The following is a 13112-nucleotide window of genomic DNA, read 5'->3' on the forward strand; positions in this document are numbered from 1 at the left end:
AAATCCTAAGCCTTGTAAGCCTTAAGTCTAAACGCAAGTTCTATGTTGCTCTAGTCGGTGAGGTACCTTCCTCCTCACCTTAAGCCATTGGTATATCAAAATTGTGTTAAACACTGTTTGACACCATTTTTCATACAAGTGTTAGATACAGGAAATTGGTGTTCGTAGGATTAAGAGTGTATGGGACCCTTATTTCATAATACAATAGGCTTGGAATTTGGTTTCAAATTCAAGTGTGCTACATTTGGTATCAGAGGAATTGTCATAGCAATTCCTATTCAGCTTATGTCGGATTTTTTGACTCAAGTTGCATATGCAAAGACTTTTCTAGTAGATTCGAAGCGACATGTGTAGGATTCATTGGATTGCACCATTCGGTAAACATGTTATATGCATGTTCAGTTATTAAAAAAGGCATACATGTAACTGGCAAGATGGTGAAAAGGAACCGTATTGATGACATTGAAACCTTTAGACGAAAGAATCAAGAGGAAGAAGCTCTTGTTAGAGATGCTATGGAAGAGGTTAAGGGTGAGTCAGAAGAAGAAGAGCCTTATGCTGTAGCACTACAACATATAACTTAAGACATTGAGATTGAAAATTTGTGAAAAGAAGTTCATAAATTGAAGAAGGAGAACAAAAAGAAGAAGAACGAAGCTGAGGCAGTTAAACCAGCTAAACTTAACATCCCTTGGTATAACAAGACTTGATCATAGGACCCTTTAAATCCCAAGCCTTGGGTGCAACACTTGCTTCGGGATGTTGTGGCAAAACACTGTCCTTAGATTGCGAATTTGGATACGGGATGAACACCATTGTGTTCAAGCCGATCTCTACATTCTGTAGATATGCCAAATGAGCAAATCTAGATATTTTCCATAAATAGCATTTGGGACCGAAATGAAACTAACACAAAGGGCATGATAGTGAGGGTGTTTGGTAGACACAGTAAGCTATTATTCAGCGATAATGAGGGACTAGTCTCAATATGCAAGGGTTCTTGTCACTAGCCAGTGCAAGATATAACGAGACGGGAACTCCTTACCGGGCTAAGTATGCTTAGCTAATAACACATAGGAATCCCGTCCTTATACTTGTCTAGTCTAAGTACACTCGAAATGCCCAGTTAACTCCATTAGCACAAGAGGGGTTACCAAAGGGATCCAACTGTACCACCTCCTGCTATTATGGTAGTAAGGAAAGAGTGTCCATAAGGACTAGCCGACAAGTATCTTTTGATACCCGAAGTCACATTCATGACACTAATGTAGCGCAACAGACTTGGAGTTCGGCTCCAAATTCATGTGCGCTACATTTGGTATCAGAGGAATTGTTTCAGCGATTCCTATCCAACTTTTGTCAGATTTTCTGACTTAAGTTGCATACGCAGAGACTTTTCTAGTAGATCTGAAGTGACTTGTGTAGGATTAATTGGATTGCACCATTCAGTAAGAACATTGTAAGTATGTTCAGTTATTGATAGAGATATGCATGCAGTTAGCGGGATGGTGAAAAGGAACCATACTGATGACACTGAAACCTCTAGAGGGGTGAATCGAGAGGAGGAAACTCCTACTAGAGATGCTACAAAAGAGGCTGAGGCCGAGTCAAAAGAGGAAGAGCTAGATGCTGCGGTGTTGCAGCGTATGGCTTAGGAAGTCAAGATCGAGAATTTGCGAAGGGAGATTCACAAATTGAAAAAGGAGAATAAGAAGAGGAAGAAAGAAGCTGAAGTAGCTAAACTAGCAAAGCCTAAGCAATAAAACTCCTCTTCAAGTTCTGAGGACGATGAAGTTCTACAACCGCCCCCAGTTACACAAGTTTCAAAGTTCAAGCCTCCAAAACCACCCAATTTTAGAGGCATGTGGGACTATCAGGTTTTGGAAGACTGGGTCTACGATATGGAAAACTATTTCATAGCGGCAGACGTAGATGATCATAAGAAAGTTGTGTGCGCGCAATCCTTTCTCACCGATCATGCCAAAACTTAGTGGCGCCAAGTGTGTGTTGAAAAAGGGCAGACTAGAAGTTGGACCAAGATGCATTCTCATATCTGTAAGGAATACTTGCCAGATGATCTTGGTCTAAGACATCGCGTGGAGCTGCGGCGGTTAAAGCAGTGAAGGGATCTCATGCATTACGTTAATGTGCTTGCTTAAAAGAGCATTATGATTGCAAATATGAGTGATGAAGATGCTTAGAGTTATTTTCTGGAGGGTTTAAGTTCACTTTTTTGCAATAAGATTTTGAAATTTAAGCTGAAGACATACCTGGAGTGTAAGGAGGCAGCACAGCAAGTTGCCTTTATTCACTCGCTCATGGAACAATATCAACAACCATATGCTGGTAACTCGGATAAAAATAAAAATTCTAGGAATAAACAAGGTGACTGGAAACAGAGGGTGGAAGGCAGGTTCTGCCCTGGAGGCTCACAAGCAACAGTTAACAAAAGTGGTGGTGGTTGGAGACCACCAACAGCTTCTTTTGGTCCTAGGCTCTCTGTTCCTCCTCTTGGTGGGTACAAGTAGCAACAACTTGCAAAATTTGCTCCTAGCAATATAGGTAGTGTGGGTCATTGCTTCCATTGTGGAGAGTTAGGACATAGGTCTTCGGAATATCCCAATAAGCATAAGACAAGGTCCTGTGTTAATGTCATGAGGGAAGGCGGTGGTGGTGAAGCTGAAAGGGTTGATAAGTTGGTCAATGTAGACTATAAGGAAGAAGAGGTGAGTACTTTCGTTGCTTTCTTCAAGTTTTTCTCACAGTCAATGCAAACACTAATCCATTGATGTATCTGGTAGGCTTTGTCCGTGGACACCGAATCCGAGTGATCATTGATGTAGTGCACGTGGTTTTGACCCTTTATCCTATAGTGATTTACTATAGGATAACACCACGAAGCGGAACCTAAACCCTCTTTATGCCATGTGATAGATGCCACGTGTCCATGCCACATGTCTATAGGAACCCGAGGTTCAAGGCCTTGGGCCATTGAATGAAGGAACGGTGCCAAACTCCCAAGTGTGGAGCCAAGGAGCAATAGAACCGAACCATGGAGCAACTCCTGAGCATAAAGCCCAAGGAGCAAAGGGACAGGAGCTTGGAACGACTTGGAACAGTCCTAGAGTAACTAGCATCCCAATGCTAGGACCAGCATGCAAAATGGAGCCAAATAGAGTCTAGTGCTATTTCGGCATATCGGTGGCCTAACGCGAGAACATGGGTACTTCACTAGCTAGCATGGAATGGAACTTAGGTTTAGAGCCAAGCCGGACGCAGAACAAGGATAGGCACGCAAGCAGGAGTTAAACTATGCCTCAGGTTGGTCAGCCATGCCCGACCTACCCACTATCCCTACTATACATTTGGAACCCCCCCACAGCCCCCCCCTTGAGGAACACACGCTTTGGGCTTTCACCCCAAGCCTCCCTTAGTACCAAGAGTTAGTCTCTGGGACAAGCTCGAAACTTACTAAATATGGAATGTCCCTAGATTGCGAATTTGGACACGGGACGAACACCATTGTGTTCAGAACGATCTCTACATTCCGTAGATATGCCAAATGAGCAAATCTGGACACTTTCCATAAATAGCATTTGAGACCGAAATGAAACTAACACAAAGGGCATAATAGCGAGGGTGTTTGGCAAACACGGTAAGCTATCATCCAGCGATATTGAGGGACCAATCTCAATACATGAGGGTTCCAGTGCAAGACAGAGCAAAAAAGAACTAAGAGCCAGGCCGAGTATGCTTAGCTAGAAACACATAGGAGTTCCTACCTTATGTCCATCTGGCTAAGTACATAGGACAGTAAACTAACACTTGAACAAGAGGGGCTGATAAAGGGAACCAGCAATACCGACCTCCTGCCATCGTGGCAGTAAGGTAAGAGTGTCTGTAAGGATTAACCGACAGATAACTTTCGATACCCAAAGTCACATTCGCGACAATTGACACAGGAGCTATGCACAGTGTGATATCCGAAAACTTAGTTAAGTTGTTAGGATTGAATGTTGAGCAAATGTTGCCTATGCACTTCTAGTTTGCAGAAGGTGGGCAAGTAGCCAGAAAGTTTGTGAGTGATGTTCCAATAAAAATATCCAAGTGGAAAGAAAGAGTGGATTTGGTAGTGTTGATGATACCAAATTTTCAAATGGTGTTTGATATAGACTTCTTTAACAAATATATAAAAGGGATTTATAGTGTTGGACAAAGTTGTATCACATTTAAGTCAGAAGGACATCCTGATGTATCTTTTTAATTGCAAAAGCACTCCTTAAAGGATTGGGATGCAAAGTTCCTGACTGCGAGAGCCGCTCAAAAAGCAGCTAAGAAGGGATGTTGGACCAACGCAAAGCTTCACTTCTTAGTTTGGGATGAACTTATATTCTATAAACAAGAAAGATTGTATCTTCCCTCTAAGGATTTGTAGCAATTGTTTTTGCAGGAACATCATGATGTTCCAGAAGCAGGACATGGTGGAAAGCGGAAAACTCTAGCTTCATTGATAAAAGGATGTTTTTCAAATGCCAATGGAATGTACTCTAGTCTACATTGATTGTAGTAGTAAGATTGCCTACTTTATAACACCTTTTTTTTTCATCTATGCAATCATATCCTTGTGTGTAGGCATCTTTACTACATTTAGAGGTTCCTTAATTGGACACTCAATCTCCTCCATCTCATAATAGTAGTAATTTTGTGAATATTAGTGATAAAGAAGTCAAATTCAGTAAACTCTTTAAGCTCATTCAAGAGTTTGTTGGATAGCTTCATGAATAAAATATAATTTATCATTCTAGATAATGCACCAACCACTTTATTATCACCTCCATGCTTGTATTAAATCTTAACAAACATCTTTTGTAGGAACTCACAGCATACAACTCCTTATCTTAAATAGGTTAATTCTACTATGTAGCATTAAACTTGTGGCTTATGTATGTGAGAAGATGCCCAACTTGAAACAATACAACCCCAATAGCAATGTCACTCACATCTCACCACAAAAGGCTTTTTAGGATAAAAAATCTTTAATAGACACAAATGCTGAAATACCATTTGACACTCTTCATCCCAATTATGAATAGTAATATGTTTTGATGTGTTCTGAAGAACATTGGTCAAGAGAACTAACTACCTTATGTGTGCATTTCATCAACTCTAAAGTATTAATCAATGGAGTATCACTATTTTTTGTCCATCTCTATCACAGTGCCATCAACATCAATACTTAGAATATTGTGCTCCCAATCAATCCCTAGCTTTCTATTATAAAACCATTCCTTCCTAAAAATAACATTTGGATTCATTATTTGGAATGACAGATGGTTGAGATTCCTTTGAATAGTCAAAAGAACACTTAGAGCCCATTTATAGTAAACATAAGTGCTTTATTTGCCATAACTACTTTATAGATTACTAAGTTCTTTTCTACAAGTTTCTTCACTATGTTAGTACTTAAAAAGTTGTGTATAAGTTGTGTACAAGTTGGATTGAAAAGAATACTAAATGCACCAGCTTAAATATCCCCTTAAGGGGCTTTCACAAATTGATTGTACATAGAACTATTGAGCTCTAGAGAGTTGATACAAACTCAAGACTTTGGTTCTTGAACTTTTGCCATAGAACCACAACAAATGCATAAGCCATTTCCACAATAGATTACACAACATTTATGTTATGATCCAGTGCAAAACAACAAAAATCTAATCTCCCTAAATTACATTACACCTCTTCTTGAAGTTCTTCACCACCTAATCACCCCCAAGTTAGCTTCATTAAGGGTAAATTATGTATTTTACCCTAACATGCCTTGATATACCCTTAAGCTTCCCTTTGACCAATGTTGACTATGTGGTCAAAGTTAGCACCTAACAATTATCTTTGATCCCTTCACAAGAGGACAATATTCATTTTGATGTCCAACCTTGTGGCAACTAAAACAATCATTTTTTACCTCTCTTTTTCTTATTAATCTAAACAAAACTTTTTAGCCTCATTGCCATCTTTATTATTCGATTGTTTCTTCCTTGAATATGAAGTATTGGTTGGCTAGTCATGATTTTGACTACCATAGACCATCCTATTGACTAAAGTTGACCAAGTTGACTAATGTCACTAGGCTTAAATCTTTTCAATCCGCTAAATTTAAATATTTAAGGAAACATAAGTGTTTGTGAGACTAATGCAAAGATCACAAAGATAAAGTCCAAAGATAAAGTCCCCTACCTAATCTTTAGCAATTAGTTCATGAGATCAACTTTTTCAAACTTTTTGACAACTAAAGTGAGAAAAACCTTTTCCAAGAAGTCAACTTTATATTAGCTTTAATGTGGTTCTTCTACCATGAAGAAGTATGATCTATAAGCTTTATCATAAAAAAATCAATCTTTATTTTGTCTTCAGAAAGGTTATGAGATTAATAGGGTTCTTATGATTCCAATTAATAATCAATCTCCTGGCTGTCACAAACATTTAGTGATGACTTCCATTCCACAATACTATAATCCTTAGCATGATTGATGTAACAATGATAATCACAAACACAAGATTGATTCAAATTAAGGGTCAATGCAAAATATGAAATCCTTAATAATATTAATGGAATTCTTAATGTCACTCTCAACCTAGTGATTTAGCATTCTTGTTACATGATAATATCATTAAAAGTTTCCTCCTACTACTTTAATACTAATGAAACTAACAAGGAGTGAATTGTAGCGCACCTTATCTCTCTCCCCTTAAGCCAACTGGAAAAGGTGATAAGAGAGCCCTTAGTGGCTATTTTATCCCCATTTATCCCCCAAGGTTCCAAGGATTCTTTAATACCAAATGTAGTGCACATGGTTTTTACCCTTTATCCTATAGTGATTTACTATAGAATAACACCACAAAGCGGAACATAAACCCTCTTTATGCTATGTGACATATGCCACGTGTCCACAGAACAGTGGTGTGGAACCCATGGTTTAGGGCCTTGGGCCACTGAACGAAGGAACAGTGCCAAACTCGTAAGCATGGCGCCAAGGAGCAACGGAACCGGATCACGGAGCAACTCCCAAGCATACAGTCCAAGGAGCAAAGGGACAGGAGCCTGGAGTGACTTGGAACAATCCTAGAGTAACTAGCATCCTAATACCAGGACTAACACGCAAAACGGAGCCAAATGGAGTCTGGCACTATTTCGGCATACTGGTGGCCTAATGCAAAGATATGGGTACTCCACCAGCTAGCATGGAATGGAACTTGGGCTTAGACCCAAGTTGGACACAGAACAAGGACAGGCACGCAAGTGGGAGCTAGATTGTGCCTCAGGTTGGTCGGCCATACCCGACCTACCCACTATCCCTACTATACATTTGAAACCCCCCATAGCCTTCCCCCTTGAGGAACACACGCTTTGGGCTTTCACCCCAAGCCTACCCTTAGTACCAAGAGTTAGTCTCTAGGACAAGCTCGAAACTTACTAAATATGGAATGTCTCTAGATTACAAATTTGGACATGGAACGAACACCATTGTGTTCAGGACAATCTTTACATTTCGTAGATATGCCAAATGAGCAAATCTAGACACTTTCCATAAATAGCATTTAAGACCGAAATGAGACTAACACTAAGGGCATGATAGCAAGGGTGTTTGGCAGACACAATAAGCTATCATTTAGCAATATTGAGGGATCAATTTCAATATGCAAGGGTTCTTGTCACTAGCCAGTGCAAGATATAACGAGACGGGAACTCCTTACCGGGCTAAGTATGTTTAGCTAATAACATGTAGGAATTCCGTCCTTATATTCATCCAGTTTAAGTACACTCAAAATGCTCAGTTAACTCCACTAGCACAAAAGGGATTGATAAAGGGTCTAGCAATACTGACCTCTTGCCATCGTGGCAGTAATGTAAAAGTGTCCGTAAGGACTGGTCAACAGATAACTACATTTGTGACACTACTGTAGTGCACCTTATCTCTCTCCTCTTAAGCTAACTAGAAAAGGGGCAATTGCTTAATGAAAGAGCCTTTAGTGGTTATTTTATCCCCATTTATCCCCCAAGGTTCCAAGGATCCACGGTGATAGTATATCCAAATCTCATCCCATGATCACAATGATAATATATCCAAATCTCATCCCATGATCACATGCACTACACTCACCCCCTTTCAGAAATGTTAATGTCCTCATTGACTATTGACTAACAACCCCTACTGAGCCAAGGGGAATCAACACCTCCATTTCCACACTCAATCTACCAATCTTTCCATTTATCCCCCAAGGTTCCAAGGATCCACGGTAACATCAGAGATGTTAATGTCCTCATTGACTATTGACTAACAACCCTTACTGAGCCAATTTACCAATCCTTCCATTGTGTAGACCAGCTATTCCACCAAACTAGTCATCCACCCGTACTGTAGTCTCACGGTGGATACCTTCGTCCGTGGATACTCCACACAAGAGGAAGGACGCACGCATGGATGCCCAATACATACGATTTCAAATTTAGGGGTAGGAATATACTTTGCTCAAGGGTATATTATATTTTAAGTAGCCACTAATCAATGGGAATCAAACCCATGCCATTTGCTTCGATACCAACTGTAGCACACTTTATCTCTTTCCCCTTAAGCCAACTAAAAAAAGGGCAATTACTTGATGAGAGAGCCCTTAGTAGTTATTTTATCTCTATTTATCCCCCAAGGTTCCAAGGATCCACGGTGACAATATATCCAAATTTCATCTCATGATCACATGCGCTACATGAACTGTGGCTGTGGTTAGTTCAAAAATTCATTTAACATTCCATATAAACAATATTTACACTTTAGTAATATTGTGGATCAATCCATCATCTAAATCCCAGAGATTAATGTTGGGAAGGTTAATCTAACTAATGTTTTTACTCAAAGATTAATGAAAATATGCTATAAGACAACTCAAGAGTTATTAGTTCAATGGAATGATCATTCCATGAATGAAGCTATATGGGAAATTAAAGATGACATGAAAAGAGTGTGTCTAAGTTTTGGTTATAACTTAGATGACATTTATAAAGAAAGGGCCATATTGCTATATGATTTGTCTTTTATTTCTATGACCATATTATCATGAGAGAAAGTTATATTGCTTTTTTTTCTTTCATAGCTATTTTTCATGACTTTGATATTGCCATTTGCACATTTTAATTCCATGGCTGTATTATATTAAACTCTTTTCATGTGAGGTTTATTTAACTTCTCAAGGCTGCCATTCATAGCTAATTCATAATGAGCCACAAGAATATGCTAAGAATATTCCAGAATTTAGGGCTGGGAGATGTTGGCTTTGAGATCTCTATGAGCTATATATGGAGTATATACTTAAGACTACATAAAAGGTATGTTTCACCGTTCTATCTATTTTATTGTATCTTAGGCACATAAAACATAACTCAGAAGTTTCAGATCTTGATATCCCTCAGGGGCTTCAACTAAGGGTGTGTATAACTGTACTGAAGATTGGTGTTACAAGGCTTCCAAAACCATCAGTTCAAGGGGATCACATTTTTCCATCAAAGTTTCCTCCCAACCAAAGTCAAAGTGGGACTTCAGCAAAACCTTTTCTTTTTTGCTTCTTCTTCTACAGTGATGCCAAGAAAGAATTCGTGGAACATCTGGCTCATCTAGAGAAAGGCACTCAATCCAGGCAAGAAAAATCCCAAAACTCTAAGAGTGAAGCTACATACATGTTTTGATTATAAAATCAAGTTTGTTTTTACAACCAAGTATTTGACGTGTAAGCGCGTGTCCCTCCCCCGTGTGACGACAACCCCACGGTGGAGATTGAATCGCGCACGGGAGTTCTCCATCCTAGCCGTCGAAAGCGCTGTGTAAAAGCACTCTTATTTCCTCTCTGGCGTTCTAGGGTCTTTATCTCGTCTAGTGATGGCTCTGGAGTGGGGAGCTCTGGCTCTCGTCGTCGCCGCCGAAGGAATCTTGCTACTCTTCGCGACATTCCCAGGATCTCACAAATTTGTCAAGGGAATCGTCGCCGTCCTGCGCAGCGCGCTCCAGCCGCTACTTTCGATCGTCCCCTTCGCGCTCTTCTTGCTCCTGGATCTGTACTGGAAGTATGAGAATCACCCGCGTTGCGAGGGGCCGTCGTGCACTATCGTGGAGCGCGAGCACCACGCCAAATCCCAGATGAAGAGCCAGCGAAATCTCCTCCTCGTCATCGCCGCGCTCTTCCTCTATTGGGTCCTCTACCGCGTCACCGCCATGCTCGTCCGCATCGATCACCTCCAGCGCAAGACGAAGATCCAGAAGGATGGAGACGACGAGGACTCGGATTGAAAGAGCAATGCTTCCTCTTTTTTTGTGTTTAAAGTGTAATCCATGAAATTTCTTCCAAGAACCCTAAAGCTCCAAGTAGTAGCGCCAAGCCATGGCGGTAGGGTTTTAGCGCTCGTAGATAGGTGCGATCGAAGCGCCGGGCAAGCACCGGGGCTGGGTGGAGTATCGCCATGGCTGGAATGTGAGAGATTCCAGCTCTTTTTTCGTGTCGCAATGGTGATAGAGTACGTCTACGAGGCCCTCACGGATGGCCTGGTCGAAGAACCGGTGATGGTCTTGGATACGCCGGCCAACGATGCCAAGAAATTGTGCGATTTCGAGCTGGAAGAAAAAATCCAAAGATTTACGTCGCACACACAGGACTCATCGCTCAAGGTGGACAAAACAAAGCTTGTTTCGTTTCTGGATGCCTTGCTCGCAGAGAAATCCCGGCGGGAGAAATCTAAGGTAAGCGTCGTTTTGGTTTCGTTCCAAGCTTGAGATCTTCTCTTTGTTTTTTTTTTTTTTCGTTTTTGCGTCGAACAGGAAACTGGAGCAACATCTTTGCAACAGGTATCGAATGTTTTTTTCTTGTTCTGTTCGCTTCGTATGCTTCTGATGGAGTGTTTGATCGGTCGTGCAGATCACTGAAAAACGTTCGTTTTAATTTGCTGGAAGTTAAGCAAGTTTGAGAATTTCCATTTTTCCTGACCAAATTTCAGGTTGCATCGGCTCTGATCGAAACACACCTATTGACACAGGTAGAAACTCCAAGGTATGGAATAGACGAAAGTTTCAAACAGTGATATTTGTTTTTTTCGTTACAGGAAAGAAAAGTTGAAATCAATCTCTCGAGGGGACTTAGCCCTCCAAGAGCGTTCGATTCGGAACTAAAAATTCTCAGGTTTCAACGAGGAAGGAAACAGAGTCCTGCCACCGAAATGCCTAAGAGTTGTTCGAATGGTCTTTCTTCCAAGTAAGGTTTCGTTCTTTCGCTTTTTGGTCGGGCCTTCTGACACTGGTTGATAAGAACAACCGTGGCCGAACGGGGTAAACAACATCGTTTCTCTCCACAGGTACTCTGGTGAGGGTCTTTGAAGAGCTATACAGTTTTTCAATGTGATGTAGGTATTAGATGCCGAGGAAACTGCTGCTAGAAGGAATACTCGTTCGTCTCCGGTAAGCTTTGACGTATTGCGATTAATCTATGTACTATTTCGTTCAACTCATCAGGATACGGTGGTTTTGTTTTCATCTGACGATGAAAATGAGATCAAAGTCATGGAACCTGCCGCTATATCCACAAGGAGAACAAGCTCGCGCATTGCAGCGAGAAGGTCTGTGCAGTTCATCTGTGAAAGTTACACATTGGTTTCGTTTTGTCAGGAAAATGGACTTAAATATGAAAATTGCATATCCATCCAAGTATGTTGTTTCGCTCGGATGACTATATCATTCTAAGAACTTATATTTCTTACAGGGATGACCCCGACGCTCTTGAGGTTTATTATGGAGACTTTAGTCGTTTACAACCAGCGGAGTTTCTGAATGACACAGTGATCGACTTCTACATCAAGTGCGTTCTCTGCATCTTATGTTGCTTGCCACCTATCTGACCCGTGCAATACCCATCAGGTATCTCCAGAGGGAAGCTATAGATGCGGAACGCAAAGAGAAGTTCCATTTCTACAGCAGCTTTTTCTTCAAAAAGCTTAGCGAGGCATTCGACACTGAGGTACACAACTTTGTCCGCGTTGTAATGCTTACAGTCGCAGTAGGCCAAACAAGTAGAAGCATTTTCCAAGCTACGGAAGTGGACAAAAGGAATTGACATTTTTTCGAAGTCATATCTTTTTCTCCCAATCAACGACAGGTAAGTTTTTTTTTGTTCACAAAATTTTACTATCTCTTTTTTTTTTCAGGTTGCACTGGAGCTTGGCTATCGTCTGCTTCTCCCTGTCAGACGGGGGATTGACGCCATACATTTTCCATCTTGATTCGCTTGACAATGGACACTCTAGCAGGGAACTTTTCAAATACATTCAAAAGTTTGACAATATTTCGTGTTACTAGATTTCCTCTAAGTTCCTCTCTTTCGTTCTACTACAGGTATCTTGAACTGGAACATGCTCAAATGGAGACGGCAATCGAAGTTAAATGGCGTGAAACTGTGAAGAAAAGAGTAGAGGTGCGGCTCATTTCATACTTTTCTCCTGTTGCATTGTTATGTTTCAGGTACCTCGGCAAGAGAACGAGTATGATTGTGGGCTATTTCTCTTGTATTACATCAAGCGTTTTGTGGAAACCGCTCCTCTGCCTTGCAAGCTAACAGACACAACAAGCCTGGTATTAAGCTTGTTCTCGATTCTATTGTATTGGAACGAACTTTCGTTCTTACGTGTTTCATTGTTTTCTATGCAGTTTGGCAAACGCTGGTTCAAACCTTCCGATGCTTCGATGTTGCGATGGACAATCAGAGAAATTCTAGAAAACCTTTTCGAAGCGACAAGTCCTGAATGACGTGGTCTAACAAGGTACTAAAATCCTTGCGGAAGTTCTTTTCGTTTAATGGATCCTTTTGTTTTTAGATGCACATATGATTCCTGTGAGCCTTGGCGAGCATTTTTCTCCCCTCGATCAGAGGTAGCTCTTGCGGTTTGCCAATGAAAATTAGCGTCACCCAGTTCCAGAGATTTTTTGTCCAACAGGAACAATGTATATGGTAGCACCGGAATTCCTGTGAGCGATGTATTTATGAGAATAACACATTACTAGTCTTCCCTTGTTGAAAGCTCTAAA

General features: G+C 40.8%; 2 protein-coding genes across 4 annotated transcripts; both read left to right on the forward strand.

Moving 5' to 3' along the window:
* The first annotated feature begins 434 nt into the window (after positions 1-434).
* Positions 435-10334, forward strand: LOC9636218. The gene is made up of 2 exons (XM_002982244.2): positions 435-531; positions 9907-10334. Exons 1-2 carry the CDS (start codon positions 435-437, stop codon positions 10332-10334), a joined length of 525 nt encoding a protein of 174 aa, XP_002982290.2.
* A 19-nt stretch (positions 10335-10353) lies between these two features.
* LOC9636219 (ubiquitin-like-specific protease 1D) lies at positions 10354-13100 on the forward strand. Of its 3 annotated transcripts, none has more exons than XR_002993861.1 (18): positions 10354-10781; positions 10860-10886; positions 10957-10969; positions 11036-11088; positions 11141-11289; positions 11344-11389; positions 11442-11492; positions 11547-11650; positions 11700-11738; positions 11794-11889; positions 11949-12048; positions 12092-12186; positions 12236-12361; positions 12423-12501; positions 12549-12659; positions 12735-12847; positions 12902-12956; positions 13004-13100. XR_002993861.1 is itself a non-coding variant. In XM_024687450.1 (17 exons), the coding sequence occupies exons 1-16, from the start codon at positions 10377-10379 to the stop codon at positions 12831-12833; spliced, it is 1593 nt and encodes a 530-aa protein (XP_024543218.1). In that variant the 5' UTR covers positions 10354-10376; the 3' UTR covers positions 12834-12847; positions 12902-13100. The 3 variants fall into 3 exon arrangements, 1 of the variants encoding a protein (XP_024543218.1); XR_002993862.1 differs by having other exon boundaries at positions 13022-13100; XM_024687450.1 differs by having other exon boundaries at positions 12902-13100.
* The last annotated feature ends 12 nt before the right edge of the window (positions 13101-13112 follow it).

This window comes from Selaginella moellendorffii, unplaced genomic scaffold (genome assembly GCF_000143415.4).
Source record: "Selaginella moellendorffii unplaced genomic scaffold, v1.0 SELMOscaffold_53, whole genome shotgun sequence".
In the NCBI taxonomy this organism is placed as follows: Eukaryota; Viridiplantae; Streptophyta; class Lycopodiopsida; order Selaginellales; family Selaginellaceae; genus Selaginella; species Selaginella moellendorffii.

Excerpts from the sequence above, each read along its gene's own strand:
- LOC9636219 (XM_024687450.1), top strand. The coding sequence starts at position 10,377 with ATGAAATTTCTTCCAAGAACCCTAAAGCTCCAAGTAGTAGCGCCAAGC. Across the intron at positions 12,362-12,422 it reads CTTTTCAAATACATTCAAAA|GTATCTTGAACTGGAACATG; the intron begins GTTTGACAATAT and ends GTTCTACTACAG. Across the intron at positions 12,660-12,734 it reads TAACAGACACAACAAGCCTG|TTTGGCAAACGCTGGTTCAA; the intron begins GTATTAAGCTTG and ends TTTTCTATGCAG.
- LOC9636218 (XM_002982244.2), top strand. The coding sequence starts at position 435 with ATGGTGAAAAGGAACCGTATTGATGACATTGAAACCTTTAGACGAAAG. Across the intron at positions 532-9,906 it reads TGCTATGGAAGAGGTTAAGG|GGTCTTTATCTCGTCTAGTG; the intron begins GTGAGTCAGAAG and ends CTGGCGTTCTAG.